The 24,110-nt window shown below is 45.7% G+C and overlaps 1 protein-coding gene across 1 annotated transcript; it reads right to left on the reverse strand.

The window, feature by feature from the left end:
* Window positions 1–647: 647 nt before the first annotated feature.
* Window positions 648–23,800, reverse strand: FAM83C (family with sequence similarity 83 member C). The gene is made up of 4 exons (XM_079321312.1): window positions 23,171–23,800; window positions 15,982–16,149; window positions 11,562–11,686; window positions 648–2,201 (listed from the first exon to the last, which is right to left on the reverse strand). Exons 1-4 carry the CDS (start codon window positions 23,723–23,725, stop codon window positions 1,274–1,276), a joined length of 1,776 nt encoding a protein of 591 aa, XP_079177438.1. The 5' UTR covers window positions 23,726–23,800; the 3' UTR covers window positions 648–1,273.
* Window positions 23,801–24,110: the final 310 nt, after the last annotated feature.

Consider the following 24,110-nt stretch of genomic DNA (forward strand, 5'->3'; position numbering starts at 1 on the left):
CGGCTGCGCTTGTTGGGGACAGCGCCCCCGAACGGCCGGGAGGTAAGAGCGCCCACATGCGCCGCCATTGAGGGGAGGGGGGGTGGGGCGTGCCCGAGACCGGCTGAGGGACCGAGCGGGAGCGACCCCGGCCCAGAAGGGACCGGTCCGTGGCGGCAGCACCTCCGTAGGCACCGCTCGCTAGCCCGAGCCCGCCACGGCCCTGTGGGACACAGCCCGTCCCGGTGTGCCCGAACCCACCTGAGGCTGAGCCGGGCCGTGTGTCCTTACAGCCTGGAGAGGCCACCAGGGGTCCAGGTGTGGCATCGCTGCCCTTGTCCCTGTGTTTGTCTCAGGTGTGGCATTGGTGTCCCGGTCCTTGTGCTGGTGCCAGATGTGCTGTGGTTGTCTTTGTCCCTGTGCCCGGGGTGCCATGGCTGTCCGTGGCCCTGGCCACTGTGGGCCAACTCCATATGTGTACAGCCCCAGTGCAGGTTCTAGTGCTCCCCAGGTGCTGACACTGACCCTGTCCCAACATGAGCCATGCCTGGGCACCACCTCCATGCTGACACCTGGGGTGTAGGACAGCAGATGAGTCATCTGTGAGCTGACAGGCCACCCATAACCCAAATGCTACCTGAGTGCCTCACTGTGTATAGGGGCCACCTGTGTCAGCTGCCACCAGTGTTCAGGTGGGTCCCCGGAGCAGCCCCCATTCATGTGCTGACACTGGTGGGCCGATGTCAGCTGTGTGCAGGTGCCAAATGTGTGCTCAGATATGTCCCTGTCCCCTCCTGGCCTGGCACAGCTCAGCACGGCGGGACCTTGCCACACTCAACCCTTCCCCTGCCACCAGGACCCAACACGGCTTTTTCCAGCAGAACAACTTTATTTTTCATATCCCCCTGCCTTTGGCCATTTCATTTTCACCATATGAATACAGGGAGAGGAATTGCTCAGCTTAGAGAGAACCAGGGCTCACCCTGCATACCACAGTGGCCAATTTCCAGCTGTAGCAATGGCTTTGCTGTAAGTTTGAGTGGAAATGGTTCTTTCCCAAATGGGTAAAAGATTATATGGATTATATTTATGTGCTTTTCTCCCTCCTGCCACAATCATGTAATTGAAAATTTGAGCTGCAGTTGCTAATCTAGTCTGAATCAGTCACCTACATAGATTAGATGCCTTTTAACAGGAACAGGACTAATGTTTTGATTCCAAGCCCCAGGTGTGATGATTGGCGGAGAAAAGCAACCCCTGGAAGATCAGACCAGAGGCCAGCTCAAGGCCCAGGTCAGAGTTCGAACCGACTGTGTATGTGTTTGGATTTTAGCTTGTTGTACTTGGTGATCAGATCCAGCTTGCTGTGCCCCAGAGTCATTCTCTTCTCTGCCCCATATGTGCTGTTCTTTTCTAGCAGCACGTCCTCCGGGAACTTGTCATAGCAAGGCTTTACAGACTTTTTATCCCGTTTGAGCTGGGTGTATGGGGAGAAAAGGTCAAACTGGCCATGTCCAGGGCTCTGTCTCTTTTCCACCTCATAAAACATGTTCTCATTTTCAGATGGAAGCTCCCCAGAGGTGGCCACAGGTGCTCTCTGCTTCAGGCTGGTCCCATTGCTGCTGGTACCCTCCAACAGGGACTGCAGTGGTTGCTCTGCTCTTGGTAGGGAGCAGTGGCTGCTGTTGGCCTTACTGTCCCCCTGGCTACCAGGTTTATTGGAGGAAGGCTCTGGCTGCATGAATGTCCTTGCTGTTACGAGGTTTGATTTCAGATATGAGGCTGGTGTAGGTCTACTTTGAGGACAGTTCACCAAGTCTGGTGGTTCTTCTTGCTGTTTAGGGCAAGTGGGCTTCAGGAATGTGTCTTCCTTCCCCTTATTATCAGAATCAGAGCTGGAATCTTGCTTTTCCTGGTGTGCACTGCAGCTGGAGTTTTTCATAAAGGGAGAGACTTTTATGCTCCTGATGCTCACATTTGAAAGGCTGCTGGAGGGGCTCAAGGTCTCAGTATCATTCCCCTGAGTGGGTTTTAGGAGATAGTTGTCAACTTTTGAGGTATTCCAAGAAGAGAGACATGTCCCAGGTTCTGGCACACAGAAGCTGGTCACTGCTCTGGACTCTGCATACAAGTACCGGAATTCCTTGTCAAACTCTGCAACAATTTGCCCGCGGAAGTGGGTCACCAGACTGGTGTGCACTTGGCTGCAAAGCCAGGTGAAACTGCAGAAAAAGAAACAAAACACATGTAACTTTAGTTCACAGAGTACCAGCATGCCTAGCATGGATTTTAACATTCCAGTGATAGATTGCCACCTGATTTGTGTTGCTAAAACTTTCTTCAAGTAGGCAGGTGTGAGATTGCTCACATGCAAATGAATGTACTCATCAACAATTATGAAAGAGCAACCCAAAAGGGGTTGTTTGATTTCAGCTCGGGGTCCCCTGCTCTTCCCTTGCCTTGGCAGGAGCTGTGTTCTCATGTCCTGACATCTGCAACACATGATGGGCTTGTAGGAGCTGCTTGGACCAGCAAGAAATGGAGGAACTGCCTTGAGGAATGGAGGTCTCCAGAGACCACAGGAATACCTCAAGACAGGAAGGCTGATGATTGCTGTAACTATTGCTGTGGGATTCTCAAATGCAATAGAAGTTAATTATTGTCTCAACAAGTCCAGTCCCTGCCCTCACAGTTAAGTGTTTTGGGATCTTTTCTGGGAGCTTGTCATATTCTGCCTTAAAACTAAACTGGTTTTGCCCTAACTAGAGAAAATCTTCCATTAATTGCCACTCTGCAAATTTTCTTATCTGTTTAACCCCACCTCTTGTTTGTGCCCAAACTGTAACCTAATTAACTCTTCCCCAGTATAGCTACAGATTGTATCACATTCTCCTAATCTTCCTTTTCCTGATTAAACAGGGAAGTTCCTCTCCAGAGTGGCATCCCCAGGCTCCTGATCATCCCAGTTATCAGTTGATTTTTTATTCTTCCTGTAGTCAAACCTGACCAGCAGACTAAATATGTCAAATAAACCAGAATTTTCAGAGGTGGCAGTACCAGCTAAGGTCTGTGTTATCGGCTGCTAAAGCAAGACACTGATTCTGAAAAGCAAGATAAAATGACAGGAGCTCCAGGAGAGCAATTGTCATAGGAGATTACATTCTCAAGTAAATGTCATTTCAGGATAAGATACTGAAACTGTGTTTTGGGACTTCATCAATGTTTAGCTCACAAGACATCTATTTCGTAACTTCTGCTAGGAAACCCAGCTCCTGGCCTGTCCCTGGGCACTCTGCAGTTGTTATAGGTCAGGGTGGTGTTTGGTATGTTTACATTCAGCAATTACAACCAAAGAGAAACATAAAATGAAAAAATACTCTGCTGCTTCATATCAAACCAGGTAAATTAGGTAAGAATGCAAAAGTAGTAAAAGAATGAAAATATATTTGTGGGTGGTATGAAGAGTACTCAGAAATACCATCCTGAAGGCTCAAAACAAATGCATCCCTTCACAGAGATATTAGGGTGAAAAAGTCAAACCAGAAACTACTGGGATGGCTAAATGACAGAGGAGAAGCTCCTAATCCCAGAGAGGCCATCTTTGAAAAGAAGTTGAGTCACACATTGCAAAAGGGGAAAGAAAAAATATTCAGCTCTTTTTGAGGCCCATGGTTCATGTGCAACAGGAGTGTTCAGATAATTCCTCTGCATCCATTTATAGTACAGGAGCCTGGGCTGCCCTGAGCCCCCTTTATACAGAACACAAGGGAGGATCAGTCTCCTGTTGAGATCTCTGTAGAAGAGATTAGAAAACATCAACAGAGCAGATATCAGAGACTAGGCAGGAGCACAGATCATCAACCCAAGAATGCCAAGGGAATGCCAGGATGAAATAGCTCAGCTCCTAACCAGGCTATGCAATCTCCCACTTGAAAGGGCTCTGGCTATCAGGAGAGTGACAGGGTACTAATGTGATAGAATGCTTTTAATGTTCCAGACCATTAAGTCTCACAAATTAGATAGATACAAGTTGTGTAGATACACAAATTAGTAGAGACTCTTCTAAAGAATACAATTAATGGCCATGTAGGAAATATGAGATAATAAGAAAGGAAGCTTTGGCAAAGGAATGTTATCTCTCAAAAAGCCCTGAGGTTCTTTGAAGAAATCCAGGAGTCCAGATGGGAGATTTTATGGATTGACACTGTCAAAGGTGTCTGTCCCAGGGCACTTCCTGGCTCCCAGGAGTGCTGGTTACCCTGGCCACATTGTCACAGCATTGTCCCCAGTCCTCCAGCACCCAGCCATCTCCTCTCACTCACTTGAAATGCCCTTCCCCTGTGAGGGGAGAGCACTCCCCCAGCCTCATGACTGTCCTTGCCAATGATGCCTCTTGCCCCAGTCTGGGCATTCGTGTATCCCAGTTTCCTGTGCCAATCCAATGGGGTCCTGCTCACTCTGTATCGTGACAGGATCTGGAAAGAATCTTCCAAGTCCCCTGGTGGGGACAGCCCTTCTTGCCACACACAGGTTTCCAGGATGGATGGAACAATGTGGTCTTGCCAGCCATGGCTATTTCCATTTCTACAAACTGATAAAGGTCTTTTCTTCCCTGAACATCATAGCCAGGGAATGATTTCTGGTATAAAAATGAGGCACTAGATGAAGTTCACGGGTTACAAAACCAATACAGATAGGAAGAGGTACTTCCTTGTACAACACAATACCCACATGGGCTTTGGAGCCCCTCCTGTTGCAGGCCACCCTGGATGCTAAAAGATCATAGGAGCTTCTGAGAGGGGTAGGATTTTCCTGACATTTTTTTCCCCTATAACAAACTGCTGCTCACAGCAGTTCTATATCACCCTGGGACACAAAGAACTCTGGAAGAGGATAGCCGTAGCATAGGATGCCCTCCCTGCCCTGCTTTCAGACTCTCTGGGTGTGGTGCAGCTCAGCCCTTGGCCGGGAGATGGAGGTGCAGCATGACCTCCTGGCAGTGAGGGACACCAGCCGGTCCTTGCTGCACCCCTTGCCCCGGGACTCTGGCCTGGGCCAAGCAGGGGCAGGAAGAATACCTGCACTATTCCACAAATCTCCGTCTCAGCAGCATTTTAGACTCCCGGATTAGTTCCCTTCATGCTGCTCTGTACAGCCGTGTTCTGCTTTGGGGTCACAGTGGCCTTTGCCTTTCCTCAGATGTTTGTACAGGTGACTCTGGATCTCCACATTCAGCCTCTCTGCTTCAGCTCTTTCCAACATACAATATAACGATTTGCAGCAGAAGGTTTCTTGCTTCTTTCAATAGTTTCTCAAACTTGTTTTTCTGTCATTTGGGCTGTAACAAAGCCATTCTTTTCTTTCCATATGCCAACACAAACCTCTGTGTTTTGTTTTTGCTCATGGCTAAATGCATGTACTACATAACACCTATTGCAAGACCTTTCATTTCAAGTGACATTTTTTTTTATAACCTGCCTTTATTGCAAGAAGCTCTTTTAGCTTACTCCCAACACACTTGAAATAATTTCCATTCCTTGATTTTCATCTTTGTTTTGATCCAAACCACTGCAATGTATTCAGCTAATTTGGGCACCCATGTCTGTTATCTCTTATTCATTCTTCCAACAGCAGACCTTGTCTCTTTCTCCCAGATTCACTTTTTATTTATGCACCTGAGGACTTACTCCTCCCTGCTTCAGTGTGCCCAGCAAGGCTGTAAATACCCATCTCCTGGCAATGTCACTGCATTGCTACACGTGTCACCTGGGGTTCCCTTGTGGATGCACTGTGCTTTCCACTCCTTATGCATTCCCTTCCTGCTTAATTAGAATTTCTTTGTTGAGGTGACTCCTCATCAAGCTAGATCTGGAAATCCCTCTTCAAATCTCTTTCCTCTTGATTGAGCCATAGATATCTGTGAGTATAAGCATCTTTGAAAGAAAATCCAGGCTTCCTTCAGCTTCAAATCCATGTATCTTTATCTGTTCATTGCCAAACACTTCTGTACTTCAGTTTTATTTCTTCTGAATCCATGTGTGGAAGCATTTGCACTCTTGTAGACTTTTGCCTATCATTTTTGAGTTTCAGCTGCTGTGTCAGCTTCAACCCCAGATCTTGAATTTCTCCCTATAGCAAACACTGGGCTCCTTCTTCCCTGTGCCCATGGCAGGACACACGATACCATGACCATCTGTCATTTTCAGCAGAGAAATTCAGTCTCCTCTAAGGCAACCCAAACTGCCACATAACTCCCTTTCAGACTGACAATACCAGCTCTTTTCTCTGGTTCTAGTCTATCTTCCCTATTCAAGATCCTATTTAGATCTAGCCCCTATTGGTTCTTGGGTTTCTCTCACCTGCTGAAACAGTAAATACCTTAAGTGCTTAAATAAACACGCTATTTCTTATGGTGCCCAGAATAAATCTAAATAGCTAAAAATATAATGACATTCAAGATTTTAGATTATTGCTTTGCCTAGATACCTCAATCTAGTTTTTTTACTTCATTTAAAAGAAATATAATGTTAAACATTTAATCAGTGTGCACATAAGTGTTCAAGGGTCTAAACTACATTTGCTTGAGATAAGAGTAGTGAGCTTGGTTTCCATATTTAGAAAATGCTGCAAAAATATGCTTGATCTGTATCAGTAGGGAGAATAAATTAAAGAATCATAGAATCACAGAACATCCTAAATGGGAAGGGACACACTGGGATCATCCAGTCCAACTCCTGGTCCTGTGCAGACAGTCCAACAACCCCACCCTGGGCATCCCTGGGAAGCGCTGTCCAAACACTCCTGGTGCTCTGGCAGCCTTGGGGCCATGCCCGTACCCTGGGGAGCCTGAGCAATGCTCAGCACCCTCTGGGGAAAGAGCCTTCCCCTGATCTCCAACCTAGATCCTTCCCTCTGCCCCCTGACACAGCTCCGTGTTGTTCCTATTGTATGAATGGATAAAACCTGTGGAAGAAGAGGGACTATTTCTGCATATTTATGTCCTTCATTGCCCATCTCCTCCTCATTGCAGAGCTGCCAGACTGGAGTAACCCAATGGATAGCAGGGTGGAGTGGATGGCTACAGACCAAAGCTGGGATGTGTAGAAGGTCACACAGTTAGGGATCATGCACTTCACTTTAAAAATAAATGCAACAAAATTGTATTCTGATAAAAGGACAGGACAGAAATCTGGTACACTTGGGTAAGTAGTTAGAATCAATGGAAAACATCTGAACAAATAAAGCTGTGTTTAGAAAAATGCATGGTGGCTGTGCTGTACTGTACTGTACTGGAGCTTTGTGAGCAGAGTGCTGATGGCAAATAAGCCACATTGAGGGTGTGCTGAGAGACTAAAAGGGCAGAAAGCATAGTGATAAAGAGAGATCCTGCCGGGACGAATGGGGGCCACTATGAGGAGAGTTGCCAAAACCACATTTTAGACACTATAAATGACAACTTATTGGAAAAACTAGCCAGAAAGCCAACAAAAGGAGAAATAACACTGCCAGTTCAGAGAGCTTCTTTGGGAAGGCCACTCAGCAAAAAGTAACTATGACCTAGCCATATCAAATATTCTTTCACGCCCAAAATAATTCATAACAGTAATGCTTAACTTCAAAGACCAAGTGAGGAATGCTGTTAAAAAGAAATTTAAAAGAGTAATCAAAAAGGTTAAACGCTTGAGGCAGAAAGAAGATTGTTTAAAGATGCTATGTTAGAGTCTCAGAAAACGTACATATCAAAATAAAAACATTTTAAATCATAAAAATCTCTCCATAGTTAAAAGGTGCATTAAATAACAATATTAAAGCAAAAAGCCTTCAAAAACTGGAAGTCAGCAATTTTCCAATTATGAACCAGGGAACAACCTATCATTTAGTATTGAATATAGTAGGAGAGAAATGGAAAGTTTTAGATCTGAATCTTTTAAAGAGCTCCTGCAAAAATACAAACCAGCCAGTCTTATTTCCATACTGAACAAACTGGTAGAAGTAAATAGAGACTAAAATTATTAGATGCATAAGTAACTATAATCATAATGCTGAAGACTCAGCATGTTTTTGTGGAAAGAAGCCATGCCTCAAAAGCCTCTTGCAAATCTTTAAGGGAGGCAGCAAGCATACAGATGTGCTTGATGTATCAAACTTGAACTTTCAAAGAGATTTTGACATGGTCATTCAGCAAAGAATGTTGTTAGAAAAATTAAGTGATCATGGAGTACATACAAAGGAAGGACTTCTCAAGAAGTAGCAGCTGATTTTAAAGATACAAACACTAGGAGCAGGTTTAATTTACCCACTGGAAACCCACAAGTTTTGTGCTGGTATCAATGCTGTTTAACATGTTGAGGAAAAAAGTGTAGAAACTGTCCATGTCAGACCTCGTGACAGAATTACCATGGATCAAAAGAAAACTGGATAAACAGAAGCTGCAAGATGATCTTATGGTAAGGGGGGGATATGTGACAAAATGATGGACAATTTAATGTCAATAAATTCAAACTCTGGATACAAGACCTTACTGAAAAGCCAAGGATACTTTACCTGGAGAAGAGATGGCTCATATGACAGATTGTAATGGAGGAGGACAAAATCATGGATGCTGTCAAGGAAGTAAATAGGAAACACTAATTTTCTATGCCCAGGCTGTGGGAATTTGGGGACATCAAATATAATTATCTAGCAGTAGGTCTACTGTAAACACCACAGTTTGCTCCTTCACACAAAACACAAATTAAACTGCATAAGCCATTGCCAGAGGGCATCATGGAGGCCAGACATGGTGGGAAACATAGAAACTGAACATAGGGAAGCATGTACAACATAAAACCCTGGAGTTCTGAAACCTCTGATTCTTGCACACAACATTGATGAATTGCAAACCTGCTGCTGGGTAAGAATACACTTACCCTTGTTCCTGTGTCATCCTGAGACATCCGTGGTTCCACCCTGGATCTTTGGCTTTACTCCAGTAGCTGCTCTCATGCTTTGGATCTGGCTTTCCCTTCTGCAGGGACAGTAATCTAAATATCTCCTATACAGGTTGCACAGTACCCAGGGGCAGACATCCTGATTTTCTGCTGTTAAAGGGTTTCTGACAAATGTTGAACAAATTCCTTGAGAAGAGACTGTTTCTGTTAGTCCAGAACATTCTGTGCTTACTGACAGAGCACAGAATCAGATGTAAGACCCTACTCAACTGAAATACTATCTTCCAGAATTCCAGAAGTTTCAGCTTTGCAGAGATCTGTAGAAAGGGAACACGTGACAGCCCCCAGTGCCTGCCCTGAACAGCACAGGGAGGAACTGACCCAGAGACCTGCACCTGCATTTTGAGCAATTCCCTGACTCTGGGCCACAGGGAAATCAGATGTTCCTCCAGCTGTGCAGTTCAATCCAGCTGACACATGCTCAGCCTCAGCCATTCGAAAATGAGTGATCCATTTATGTACTCCTTGCCCCCACCGCCTATGGAGATGGATTTAAAAGATGGGTAGATGTGACATGGGTTAGTTGTGAGCTCAGCACTGCTGAGGGAACACTTGAACTCAAGGCTCTTAGAAGGCTTTTTCACCTAACCAATTCTATGATTCTACCATCCTGTGTTTCCAGTGATTCGCTCCATTATTTTTAGGTGTCTTAGGATGGTCAAAATGCCACCAGACACTGCTCTCCATGTTGTTAAGAGATTTGACATAACCAGTTTAGAGTTTTAACACACCAGTTTGAATGTACTTGCTTTTTTTCATTCATTTTGCCAGAGTTTGATGAGGTGAGACCTCCAGTCTTAGAAATGATGAAGTCAACACCAGAGGAGAAGGTGCAGCTTGAAACTACAGTGCTAATAAGGACACTGGTAGCCTGGTGGTCCAGTATATGCTCACAGAGAGATGGAAACTGAGAGAGGTGGAGAGGGAAAGCAGAAAAGTGGTGGAAAAGTAACTGGAGTCTAGTAATAAAAATATAGCACAAGAACAAGTAGTCCTGACCCTCTGATCAAAACTGTGGAGAACAATATTAACTGAGATCACAGAGACTATAAAATTAGGATGGGCAGCAACAGTGAGAGATTTCATCCACTCATACACATACAAGTTAATGCTTATCTGGGATGAACCATGGAGAAAAACTTTTTGGAATCAATAAAAGATTACATGATTACAGAATTAACTAGTCTTAAATTGTTCAACCCACAAGAAAAGATATGATTCAGGATGTGGTCTGGAATGGTTTATAAGACTTGATCCCAGAGGCAGAAGTGGAAGAACCTGTTTGCAAGAATGATCACAACACAATTTTAACTCTTTAGTGGAGAGCGAACTAAATAAATGCAGCAGGTGGAGGTTCAATTTCAAGAAAGGAAACTATGTAAAAATGCAGCAATTGGTCAAAAAGAGTTGAAAGGGAGCAGACCAAAAATCTCCAGGATGACTAGGGCTATAGGTTGTTCACAAATGCTGTACTGGCAGTCAAGGAATCAGTGGGCTCATTTGAGGCCTGGGTGTCAAAAGAGCAATGAGAAGGCCGTAGCTGAGAACCTCGATGAAATTCCTGCATCCATCCTGGTGCTGGTGACACTGAGATGTGTTTCGCTCCTGTGTATCAGCACTACTATAAAGGCAAAGGGCTGAGAGGTTTCCCATGTGATCCCACCTACAGAGAGGGCTCCGAATGCAGTCTTGAGGCCCATACAACCCTGGAGCTGCCCTTTACCCTGGGGCCTGCAGAGTGTGCTTTGAAGAATGAGATTCCTGCTAGCATGGAGAAGCACAGCCTCTTGGAAAAGGACAACAGGGCAAAAGCAAAAGCAAGCCCAGCTCACCAACCTGCTGGAGTTTGGTGAGGGAGCCAGTGAGTACATGGATGCCCTCAGGCATGGAGGAGTGCAGTGAAATCCCCAGGTTTTCAAGTGATCCTCAGGTCCTACAGGTGATTGGATACCTCACTGAAGGTGAGCAAATTCAGAAGTCCACAGAACCGAGCAAGTGGACAAATATGTGGCAGATTAACTTCAGTAAAGGAAAATGTGGTGTATGCATAGGGGAAAATTATCTGTGTGATGCTGAACCTGGAACAGCTCACAAAAGAGTTCAGAAATCAGCAGCAGCAGTTGTCTGACATCATGAACTCCGAGTTTAATGGCAACTAAAACATGCTGTGAATGTTGGCCCCTGCCAGCAAGGGCCACAATCACAAATCAGAGTCTGGGCGCCTTTTGCCCCTCTTGAACACGTCACTCCAGCGTATCAGGGGAGCCACATGCAGTTCTGGTCTCTGCACCTCAAGAAAGAGGTAGTGAAGTCACAGAGGGTACAGAAAAACAGAATTGAAAAGGCTGAGGGATTCAGCAGCCATTGTATGAGAAGAGACTTCTGAAAAGTTCAAGGTCTTCAAGTAAGAAAAGGGCAGGGAGGGTGTATAAGACGAAGGCTTGGAAGACTGTGAAAGCACTGACTGAGGTGAATGCAGGGTAGCTGTTTAACCAGCATGCAGCACCAGGAGTTACATTATTCAGTATTTTGGTAAGGAATATTTCCTCAGTGTCACCAGTCTCTGCCACAGTAGTTGCTGTATTTTCTTACCTGTATGTTCCAGCAAGAACTTGGTCACAATCAACCAGGACAAATTTTTCCAGAACCTGGCCTGTAAATTTCTTGCCTGCTTTGCTGTAGTATGTGTCTCCACTTAGGCATCTTATGCGCATGTTCTGAAACCAAAGCAGGGAGAGTTGGTAAGGGGCCACATGCAGAACTAAACTGAGATGTTCCCTTGTGCATCACTGCTGGACTCCCTCAAGCTCCTGGTCTGCTCTGAGAGGTAGAACTTAGCAAGGTATTTACTATTTCTTGGCTCCTACATGCCAAATATTTTGTCACACTGCCTGCTTCTACAGGATAAAACCAGCAAAACATCAGTAAGTTGCACTCAAGTACAAATTCTAATTTGAAAAAAAAAAGCTTGGGCGAATCCTATGAGCTTACAGATAATTTCTGACATATGTAAAATTACCCAGTTTCTTCCAAATTATTAATAATATTAATGCCCCACACTAGCTGATGGCTCTGCATTGAACTAAATTTTGATGCATAACAACTAGCTAGTTTCTAATCAATAGAGTGTGCTGCTCTGATTTTATACAATGGCAGGCTTAAAACTAACACATCACTCAATGAACAAAGACTTACAGAGAGGAATATATACATTTTAAGGAACTCCTTTTTATCAATACATTTTTAAATGATATTAAAATTTTCAGCTGCTATACTCAACTGAAGCAGACCTGATGCTCACTGCAAATACTTCTCTGATACAACCTTGGCCTGTTAAACCAACTGCCCAGAATAAAGTGGGGAATATGGCTTGGCATCCAGTGGGAGCCTCTTTCATAATGTGAGGCACTTGCCTGTAACAGAAGTTATTTGCACCTCAGGTGAGGAAGACAAAAGAGCAGAAGAGTCACTAAACTGTTACTGAGCTGCTCTGTGTGATGCAGTGCCAAACAAAAGATCTGGCATGTAATAAACATCCTTAAGGCTACATCTAGGTGAGGCTGCCAGGTCATTCCTTCCAGCCCGCCAGGTCAGCTCCCCTGACACCTATAGCACCTCTGGTATAGTAGGAGCTGTCACAAGTTGTCACCACCTTCATTTGACCTGGCAGATACCTCTGTGGGCAGCTCATTCCTGCCAAGCATCAGCCCAGCTTTAAACAAAGCCCTACAGTGGCTGGTTCTGCACTGGGCCGATTTGGTCCTGGCAGAGGTGGGCGCTCAGGGAATGTGGGGATGCTCCTCTGCCACCCAGCAGATTTCTGGCCAGGTACAGGCAAGGGACAAGCACCAGCAGCTGAGGGTTGCTTACAGATGTTCCCCGTAGGGTGCAGTCCTGTTGCTTTCAGCCTCTGGGAGCTGCCCCTGGGTACCCCGTGCCCCCTTTGCCCTCCTCCCAGGGGCTCAGGGCAGCCACCCTTGGGTGAGAAGCGAGGTAGGGACCCTGCGGCACCGACTTCACTGTGGATGGCTTTCAATGCTGTCAAATCCCCGCGGGCAGGAGCTGAGCTTCCCTCCGGGAACAGCCGCCAGGTGGGAAAGGCTGGTCTCTCCCATGGCAGTGAGGGTCTCCCAGCCCACCCAAAGCATCACCTCCCTCCAGGGCTGCACAGCAGCAGCAAATATGCTCCTGACCAGAGCCCATCGAGGCTCTCCTTTGCCTGGATGGGCAATGACAGCTGGGGAGAGCAGGAACAGGGGAATCATTTATGGTGCTGCCCCTAATACTGCTGTGTTTTTCTGGTGCTGCATTATTCCGTTTTCTGCTCAGAGATTTCCTGAGCTTCTTGTGGTTTGTCTCAATGGGAAACCCACCATGATCTCGTCTCCAGGTACTGGTCCAGACTCTTCTTGAGTTCATGGAAACTTCTAGCAAGGACAGAGCTGAAGCTTCTGAATTTTGGCACTGTGGTTCTCACTTGTTGGCTTTTTATGTCCCTGAACATATCCTCATCTGCCACTTAGGAGAAGAGAGAAACCTTTTCGCTATAATGACAGTGGTGCATTGGAACACAATACCCAGAGAGACTGTATGGTCTCCATGCTTGGAGATCTGCCAGATGAGACCAGGTAAGGTGACTTCACAGGTGACACTGGTTTGAGTGGGAGGCTGGGCTTCATGACATCCTAAGGTCCCTGCCAATTTGCATTAAACTGTGATCCTCTGAAATGACAATACAAGTTGCTGATTCAGACCTAGATAATGCTGGATACTTGGGAGGGTGTCCTTGTCCTGTGGACAGTCAATACAGGGATTTTTTCTTCCAAAATGCCGAATTTTTATTAATACTGATTTTCACTGGGAGGAGCTTCTTCCCCCCACTCTTCCCTGGGGAAATTAAAACAGCTTCAGATAAGCAGTGTTCCATAAATTTGTCACCACTCCCTTTCTTCACTCTTCACTCCCTTTATCCTTTCCAAGACTGGGCAAGTTTCTGATATCTGGTTCATTTTTATCATCCTCTTCTTCCTCTTGTCAATCCAGACCTTGGATCATTCCAACAACATGAGAAAGCTGCACTCTCACAGGAAAGACACCCATGTACTACTTTTGCTCCATCCGGACAGTAGTTCCAGGTTCAGCAGACGGATGTTTGAAAACTCCAAGTTAAAGCTTCTGCTGTCACTGCTGCCAGTGCTCCACACAGGATTTTTTGATGCTCAGCACTGGAATTTGCCACCAGCAGACTCACACGTTGTTTTCAGAAGTAAGATACTGGAGGGGCAATAACCCTGAATTCCCCATTCAACCCCAAATCATCACCAATTTTTCCAAATGGAGATTTACCACCACATCCTGTCACATCTTTGAGGCAGGAATAAAATATGAACTCTCATTCCACTCAGATGTGTATTCAGCCTGTAGCCAATGGACTGCTTAGGTGCATCAACATAAGAGACACTTCAGATGGAGAGCTGCTAGTGAGTCATGGAATGGGGAGGCAAGTGTTAATTACCCATTCAAGCACATGGCATGACATCAAGCTTAGCAAAGAGACATAGACATCTCCAGAGATATAAATTCATTCTAATTTTAATTTTTAAAATGGACACATCTTGTATAAAAAGCAATAAAATATATTTTGGAGAGATGGAATTAATCTGAATGTACCAGATCACTTCAGTGTGGAAGCTATTTATGGAAGCAAACATTCTCCAGCATGGAGCAGTTTTCCGCAAGAGCTGCCATGTCAAGAGTCAGGGTGAAATGGGTCTGGCTTGTAAGAAGCAAGATAAGACAGACCTTCACCAGCATATTGGAAGAATCACAGAATCATTTAGGTTGGAAAAGACATTCAAGGTCATTGAGTCCAACCTTGACAACAGAGCACGGAGTGCTTCTCTAGAGAAGCCTCTCTAAATTAACCTTTATGTAGACAGGTTAAAAATTAGGGAAAATTAAGACATTTTAACTGTATCTATTTGGAATACCCTGTAAAATATTATTTTTGTATTGTCCCCAGCTTTTTTTTTTTTAAGCTAGGAATACTTTTGAGCTAACTGGAAAGTTTCCAGTTGTTCCCCACAAAAATGAAGGGAAACTGGTGGCTGGAGTGGAGCCAGTGATCCAAGGAATCCTTCGCATCGAGGGAAGGAGCACAGCCAGGACTGCTGGCCTTACAGAAATAACAAATTACAATTAAAAAAACCCAAATTCTGTTGATAGGTGGTAGCCAGAAATGGGGATCAGCAGAATACTGGGATTCCTCTCTGAGGCTGCAAGTTCCCAAGACAGCTTGTGGCACTGTCACATTCCTTTTTAATGTTTATCTGCTCTGGCCACCACGTGCTGGGTGATAGGTACCCACTGAGCAAGAATTGGGCTTTTCACAAATCCCTCATGTACCCACAAATAAATTGCAAAGCCTAAAAGCAGAACTTAATGTGAGATTTTTTACCTGTAGGTTCAGCAGAAGGAAGTGATGGGGTTTGTAGCAGGACATCTGAGGGGACTCACTGTTCCCCTTGTCCTCCCAGCTATTCTGCAGCAGCTCTGGGCAGAATTTAAATTCCTGAGCTCAGGAATCTGAACTATGAGCAATTTAAGTCCTGCAATTCTATGTCCAAGAGCAGGGGCTGTGTCCTTTCCCCCTATGTCCAGATGATACAGGTTCACATAAACTAAATTTTCTGGCCTCCCTCTGCATCTCTAGCAAAGTGTTCAGCGACTCACTGCATCTCATTGCCCCAACTTCACACTCCTTGCATGGAAAACTGAAATGAGGACCGCAAAACACTGATATATATGGAACTAGGAGGCTCCTGCACACCTTCCTCTCTGCATCAAGACAGATCTCAATTTCCTAGAGCAAACAGCCTTGGTTTCTTATCCTGTGACAGGGAGAGAAGGGATGAGTCCTAGGGACCAGGCAGAGGGAACAGAACACAGGGTACATAGTTTTTATCAATTCCAAGACCTGTTTATCATATCCATTGAGTAATTGAAAACTTACTGGGAAGCTGTCCTGAGTAAGAGCCATTTTATTGCACATTTCCACAAAATGCTTCAAGTACTCTTCATCCAGGATCAGGTAAACGGGGACGTGTTGTCTGCTTGAGACCTGCAGTAGGTCACACAGAATTTCCATGTCTGTAAACAGATCCATCACAATTGCTATCACCTGGCCAGGAGAAAAAAGGTGTGGGAGAAAAGAAACACAAGACACTGTTGAAATTTCATGCCCAAGTGAATTGTGCTTTAAAGTATTCAAATCTCCTGAGTTACTGAGCATCTTTGGCCACCTGAACAGAGATGATTCTGGACCTTTGTGTTTAACGGCTCTTACCTCATGTGGCAGGTAAAATCAAATTTTAGTAACTAGGAAGACAATCCCCTCCTGTCTCATCTGTTATTCACAGAAAGGAATAGTTGAAAGGGTAACACGTGCATAAAGTCTGAATGTCGGTGCAACAAGTATGTGTTGCCTTAAGAAAATATGCCAAGAATTAAGTATATAAAAAAGAGCTAAGACTGAGCAAAATCATTGTTCAATCAGTAAGTGTGACTCTACATGACTGGTAGATCAATATGGAAAAGTAAAATTTATTTTCAGGACGGACACACTTCTAGGTGAGGAAAAGATATTGTGATAAAGTATGTGCAAATCCTCATTCCAAGATTAGATCCTAGGGGTGCCTAGGCAAAATCAGAGAATAATGTGTGTGGAAAGGAACTCTTCCCTTTCCCTGCTGGCAGAACTCCTGCTCATGCAGCCAGCGATGCAAGTGATGGGTATGAAACCTGACAGGAGGAAGAAGAAATAACACTAAGATAATAAAAAAAAAAAAATAAAAATAAAAATAAAAATAAAAATAAAAATAAAAATAAAAATAAAAATAAAAATAAAAATAAAAATAAAAATAAAAATAAAAATAAAAATAAAAGTGTCTCAATAAAGCAAAGATAAGGTCTCCAAAAAAGGGATTTTAAAAAGAAAAATAATTTTAAAAAGAATTGCCAGTTCTTTAAGGAATGAGGTTGAAAAAAGCCATGGCAATCCATCCCACTGTGAAGATGGAGTGGGAGGCAGCAGACTGTCATGGCTGCATGAATACCAAAAATGTGAATGAAAATACAGAAAACAGAAGGTAAGCCATGACAAGTAGCTACTACGAGTTGACCCAGGACCAGACAATTCAAACTACAGAATGACCTGCAACAAGAACAATGCATTGAGGTAAATCAGCCATAAATAGATTCAGATGGGATTGGAGACCCTGATATTCTGTTCCTCATGGAATGAAGCTGCCAGCAGCCAATACTGAGGGGGCCATCATCTGGATGAGGAAGTGACTGTTGGGATCCATCTATTGGCTGTCACTATCACTGTCAGGGTCAGGGGGACACCTTGGAGAAGGAAAGAACAGACAGGAGAGTACTTGCTGAGTCAGATGATTTGTCACTGCATCTGAGGGTGCAGAGCACCTGGTGAGTCAGACCTTGAACCATCAGCAGTTAACACTGAGAGCTCATGGAAGATGGGAACACACTGCAGGATGGAAAAGGGTAGGGGAGGATTTACCGTCAGCCAAACTTCCTCTCAAAAGCTGAAAAAAAGAAATTAATCTACTGCCCAAGTAGTTAAGTCCCAGTCTTTACCATATCATAGTGAATAAGGTAATTGGTGCTCCTAAGTTGGGTTTATAACCCTGATTTGTGTTTCTGCACCTACCAGAGAATGCCCAAATAGAGATGACTCAAAACCCACTAAATCTGGGAGTGAAGCCCATGGTCTGCACCACACCTGGCCCACAAAATGCATGACAGTCAATCCTGCTGCCATCATACCCCTGTGAGGCAGGAGCCTGTTTTCCAACAGTGTTTTCCAACACCTCTCCTGCCTGCGTTATGTGCATGGCCACAAATGCAACTTTCCATAGTCCAAATAATCGCTGCAGGATGAGACTTCCTCCACCACTGCTGCTCACCTTCTCCTCTTCAAACCAAGATCTAAATGCAGAGGATGGCAGTGAAATTTTACATGTGCAGTCAAAGTTTACATGTGCAGTGATTCAAGCTTTAAATAGGAGCGAGGGAAATTGCAATCATGCCATGGGACTGATCTGGAATAACTTCAGAGAAGAGGAGAGGAGCTTCAAGTTTAACTGTCTTTGGATTTGTGCTCCAGATTGCCACACTGGCCCAGATTGCTCACTGCCCAGTAGCTCCTCTGCTCCCTCTTTCCAGGCTCACACTCATGACCTAAGTGCTGCCACAGGCAGAGGGGGGGTGGGGGTGGTGCCCTGGGATTCCCCATACTCTCCAGCCTAGTCTTCTGCTTGGGGAGCTGGCTCCTCTCAGCATGTACATACCATGGAGAGACCTTTGCACTGCACTACAGCAGACAGGGCAGCAATGTCAGAAGGCTGATTCCTGCTCCCTTGGGGATTGAGCCCTTTTGTAGATGGATAAGATTTTGTGGCTCTGTTTTGTCCCCAAAACCCATCTCTGTGATGATGCCCTGCACTGTCATTAGTCCTCAACATCTTGCAGGAGGCCCCAGGCCCAGCTCACCACAGGAGGGTTTGGAGAAGAACCTTCTCAGAGGGTGGTGCAATCCCAGACATCCACGTGGGACACAAGGCAGCTGTCAAGAGCTAAAAATCATTCCTGCCATCTAGGCAAAAACTATATCTCCATCCTCTCACCCCAGTCTCAGGAGATACAGGCTGCAGGACATAACTTCAAAGGCACCTCTTTTGTAGCCGTTGTCAGTGTTGTCTTCCCAGAAACTTTACAAGGCTTGGGCAAACTTCTCCCCTTTTGAAACGTGCCTGTCCCTTATGGAGAGCAGTCAATAGATGAGCTTTGCAAGCACTGAGAAGCATCTTCAGCTTCCCAAGTTAATGTTGGTTCTGGTCTATCAGCACAAGGCACCACTGAGGCCCATAGTATAAGAGGACTTTGCTACAACTCTCCACACTGTCCTCCAATCAAAGGCCAACTGCAATTTAGCCAAATTTCTTTGATGGGTCACACATCCTCTGATGATGAAGCACCGCGAAAAAACTATAGCCCACCCAGACCTTGTGTAAAGCCTCAGGCAAGTCCCTCTCAGCCAGACTTCGCCTCATGATATTTGAGCTCATCTCAAACCCTTAGGTTTGAGGCAGGTTTGCCCTGGGGACAATCTAAACTCTCTTAGGGAAGTCAGTGTGATGGAGTCAAGGAAGACCAAAGCTCCTTTGTCCCCACATTCCACATGTTCAGGGGCAATGCCTGTACCTGGGGTGCACAGGAGGTCCACACCATCTTCCATTCCTCTACCAATGCTTGCAGGCTTTGGCAGGGCTGGTAGCCACAATTCAGGCTGATCCTTGACCAGAAGTGTCAGTGCCAGGGCCGCAGTGCCCATTGTGAGAGGGACAGGGCTGAGCAGGCAGCAGCACATAGCACAGAGTCCCAGTGGCAGCCTATGCCCAGGTTGGATGCGAGTGGCCAGGCTGCAGCATCAGCGAGAGCCCCAGGCAGCAGGGCCAGCTTATGCAAGCTGGGTGGAGCACGGATAGTCACACTCAGGCTTTCCAAAGCAGGTCTTGACTTGGTCAGGAGGTGGAGCAGGCTGTGAGCTGGCTGTGAGCTCTGCTCACACCTTCCTTGGCAGTGCTCCCGTGTGCAGCACGGCTGGTGCTGGGCAGGAAGGACGGCAGCCCCGTGTGTGCTGCAGTGGGGACAGAGGGGACAGCACACAGGGGCTGTTCCCTCCCTGTGGGGAGAGATGCAGGTGCCCGTGGGGCTGTTGTTTATAACTGTGGGTATCTATAAGGGCACTGAGATCAGCACATGCTTCTGGAAATCAAAGCAGACAGCTCTTACATTAACATCAGATCAACCCCAAAGCTGTGACATTTTGAGGGAAGAAAACCCTGGAAGTTTTTTTCCCCTCAAAACTCATAAAGTGCGAGTTGAGTATCCAAGTACCATCTGCAATTCAGGCTCCTGACAGGTCATGTCTCACATTTAAAACTTTGGGCATTCAAGTCAATCAGGCCTTACAAACTTAAACCTGTGTCAGTGCCTCCAGTCCCTCTGTTTCAGTGGTGGGGGCTGCAGGGCTGGGGCTGCCTCAGGGTGTCTCTGCTCCTCATCATGCTGATCACAACCTCTGAGCCCATGGCTTGGCCTTGGTAGGTCACCATGTTAGAGACACAGCTGCCCCACAGGCTTTAAAAAAATTCATGCCTTGCCGTTGTAGAGTTAAAACACAACATTTCCAAACCCGCTTCTGGAAGCTCACAATTCAGCAGTTACTGGAGTCATTACTTTAGGAATTACAGTGCTTCCCAGATTCCCACTGGGGTTTGCCATCTGTCTGGTTTGTAACCAGCACAGCTGGTTTTACTGGTATTTGCCAATAGCAGTGTAGTTTGGGTCATTACTACAGTGGTGCCATTTGATCTCTTGCTTCCCTGGGACGTTCAAGGACCCTTTTGCCACTAGGCACAGACACTAGTGCACAGCCAGAGTCTGAGGGGCACAAGAGGGGTGAAAGAAATAGCATGGACAGTTCAATCCAGATTGGAGCTCATCCAGCAAGAACAAATTTGTAATAGTATTGTCAAAGGATGGCAAAGGTGTGGCTGCACTGCATCTTCTTATGTCTGCAAAGAGAAAAGCTCAAATCTGAACATCTGTCTTCAAAGGGAGCATATTAAATACAGTGAAGGTGCAAGAACAACTGCACCAGCAAAAAACACCCATGAAACAAATGCTCCTTTTGCTAATTTGTCAGTGCAAATGTGCAGTTGCAAGAGATATCAGCTGACATTGCTCTGCGTGACTACCGGGGAAGAACAAAGAGCATTTCAAGACACACACCTCCCTGTCTAGAGGACCTGGGAAAAGCTTTAGGGATCTCAAAATCTTTCCCATACACACCAGCACTATATCCCTCATAAGAGGAGAAACACTCTAAAAGAGGAATCCATGACAAAAACTAAATGTCTAGTGGCAAAAATGTTTCAAATGTAAAAGCAGCTGCAAAACAAAAAACCAGATGGTTCTCCAAATGGTTCTTACTGGCACTTCAAGCAAAGGAAGTTTTTACCTCTGGTTGCTCTTTTGTCATTAAGACCCATAAGTAACATCCTTTTGGATGGTTTTTTGAGCAAAATGACTCAGTAAGTACTTAAATATGTGTAACTGGGGTTGTGAATGAGCTGGAATTGCCATTAATCATAGAGTTAATCATGGGAAGCACTGGCCAGAGCTGTTTACCCAGAAGCCAGTAGAACACCAGTCAGATACTTAATCAGTAAGATACTTAAAAACTCATTCTCATATTTCACACAATAGTAAAATAACACTGTGTGAAACCCTCAATTCAAACATGAAGGATAGAAGATTTTCAGGACTTTGTCAACCCAAACAAAGAAAGCAAAAACTCGGTATGTACTGAAAGTACAATAAAGCATCTACTGCCTGGGCAACTTGCCCGCAGCAACTGAAAAGTTTCTGTGAACTGAGAAAGGAGCAAGAAGTTTTTCCTGTGGCTTAAAGGATCATAATATCACTTAAGATCCGGGACACGTGCTAAGTGATGCAAGGACACTTCTTTGCAGTCATTTACTCTGTGCATACTGCCATGACTGTGCCTTAATCCCCACTGCTGACAAGCATGTGGTCAATATCACAGAACTATTCAGATCATTCAGATCATAAACTACCATAAATCAACTGCCTGCAAGGACAAACAAAGCTTTTAGTCACTTATTTCCTGGACCAAAACTTCCTGTAATTCCCTGTAAGATGCAATAGAAGTTCATGCATTAAGCAACGGCTGAGTACAACTGAGCAGCAGCTCATGTGTCAAAATGGTCTTTTGGGCAGTAGAAAAAAGATCCTCATTCACCTCATGTCATGCCCAAACTTCACTGATATGTGGCTCTTTGAGGATGTTTTAATGCTGCGCAACAATCTGAGCTGCTTGGAACACATAAATTCATTTGCTCAGCTCTGCTGAGGGTTATAGAAGATCATACTTGAGCTGCAGTGATCCAGGTGATTCCTTATCCCCAGATTTTGCACAAGCAACAGTGAATGTAACGAGTGATTGTAAAGTTAAATAGGAAACTACTGGAGTGATAAGAGAAACTGTCAGAAGCTGAGTGGTTAAAGTGGACTTTGCTCAAAATGTTTCCTCAATATCTCAACATAAATATTACAAAAGAAGATTGATGTGAAACAGCTGAAAATAACCATAAAGAGGACAAAGACAAAAGCTGAAAATGTGTCTGAGATAGTTGTCTGAGCTGCTGCTTTCACATAGAGTGGCAAAGCAAAAGAAACAACAAGCAGCATAATTGAGTGAATAAGTTCATGCCAGCATTATGCTTGGTAGGCAGGCACTGTAGTCATCCAGTTTTTATTACGTCCGAGGGTTGTAATAACACACCAGAAACTGTGCAACGGGGCAAAAAGGGCTGATCTTACTCATCCCCGGGAAGCACAGACATCAAGCCTAGGAGACAGGATTCTTAGCTTAATTCAAACCACAAGCAGGGGTTTTCAGTCCCACAAATTTACTCACGTCATATGTGGTGAGGTCCTGGCCCAGGTTGCCCAGAGAAGCTGTGGCTGCCCCATCCCTGGCAGTGTCGAAGGCGAAGTTGGGCAAGGCTTGGAGCAACCTGGCTTAGTGGAAGGTGCTCCTGCCCATGGCAGGGCATGGAATGAGATGGCCTTTAAGGTTCCTTCCAACACAAGCTATGCTGAGATTCTCTCTGTGACAGCAACTCATCAGTGATATTGTCTTGTCCAGCTTAAAATGATGTCTAGGACTCCAGAAGAGCCCCAGCTGTGCAGAGGGAACAGGGCTCGCTGGGACACACAGAGCCAGGGATGCTGCAGGCCCTGCCATGTACCCACGCCGGGCTCTGGGACTGTTCTGCATCCCTGCAGCCACGCACACAGAGCTTACAAGGGCACTGCCTGGATACCATGAAATCCCAGGCAGAAAGAAATTACAAGAAAGGAAAGGGGCAGGAATAGCCACAGGTCTGATGCAGAAAAAGCAATCACATCATGCCAGACATGTAGAAAGCAGCGACAGCGCGGGGTGTGTGGTCACAGGTGTGGGACCAGCCACCAGCCCTTGGCATGTGGTACAAGGCTCCCCTCAAGAGACACAGCTCTGTACCTACCGTCCGTGCCCGGCTGATCAGGGACCGCACCAAATCCTTAATGCTGTTCGTTTTGTTTCTTTGGAAAATCACAGTGGCTTGAGTCTGGCCAGACACTGTGAGGAGTGGTGTCCCTGGCCACCCCAGCTCCAGCTCTGGAGGGTGCACATCAGACATGATGGGGAAATAGGTGCCCGATGTCAGTTCAGAGTTGAGGGAGACCCTGTCTCCAGTGTCTGCATCACCAGGGTCAGCTTCTTCATCTTTCACTTCACTGGGATCTGGGAAGCTTTGGTTCCTCTGATGGCTGATATATTCCATGTCCAAGGTGGAGAGGAATGGCAGCTCCCTCTCCTCGGTGATGGCGCTCAGGTAGCCACGCTCCCCCTGCTCGAGGAAGGCATCGATAGCCAGCCTGGCTGTCTCACTGTGCTGGAGCACCAGTGGGGTGGGCTCCCTCCACCACGGCTTCTTCAGCTGCTCCAGGCGGCTCTTCAGTGGCCCAGACACCCCTTGTTGGCTCCCATAGCTGCGGTGGAGCTGGGGCCTCACCTCGACTGCCAGGTAGTTGAACATGACTGGAGATGTTGATGCCGGGAGGTGTCTCTCCTGCTGGATTAGTCCTGTGTCTGTCTTTAGGTTTTTTCTGCCCCTCCTGCACTCCTGAGCTCCTCCCAACAGGTTCCTTCAGGACTCAGCGTAAGCTCAACTCTTTAATCACCAGGTACAGCCTCCCTCTCCGGGGGAGGAGCTGGCTTCCCTAGACACACACCTGATACTCAGTGCCCAGACTGTCCCTTTTAGAAGGGGAAGAGTATCAGCTCTTCAAGCTTCTCCTTCCTTTTCCTTGTAACTGATTAACGTACCTCCCCTTCCCTTCCCTTCCCTTCCCTTCCCTTCCCTTCCCTTCCCTTCCCTTCCCTTCCCTTCCCTTCCCTTCCCTTCCCTTCCCTTCCCTTCC

This window comes from Erithacus rubecula (assembly GCF_903797595.1).
Source record: "Erithacus rubecula genome assembly, chromosome: 18".
NCBI classification, from domain to species: Eukaryota; Metazoa; Chordata; class Aves; order Passeriformes; family Muscicapidae; genus Erithacus; species Erithacus rubecula.

What these genes read in the sequence shown, in the direction of transcription:
- FAM83C (XM_079321312.1), bottom strand. Translation starts at nt 23,725, where the DNA reads ATGTTCAACTACCTGGCAGTCGAGGTGAGGCCCCAGCTCCACCGCAGC. An exon ending in TGATCAGCCGGGCACGGACG is followed by an intron (nt 16,150 to 23,170) that starts GTAGGTACAGAG and finishes TCTCCTGGCCAG; the next exon opens with GTGATAGCAATTGTGATGGA. An exon ending in TTACTCAGGACAGCTTCCCA is followed by an intron (nt 11,687 to 15,981) that starts GTAAGTTTTCAA and finishes CTTTGGTTTCAG; the next exon opens with AACATGCGCATAAGATGCCT.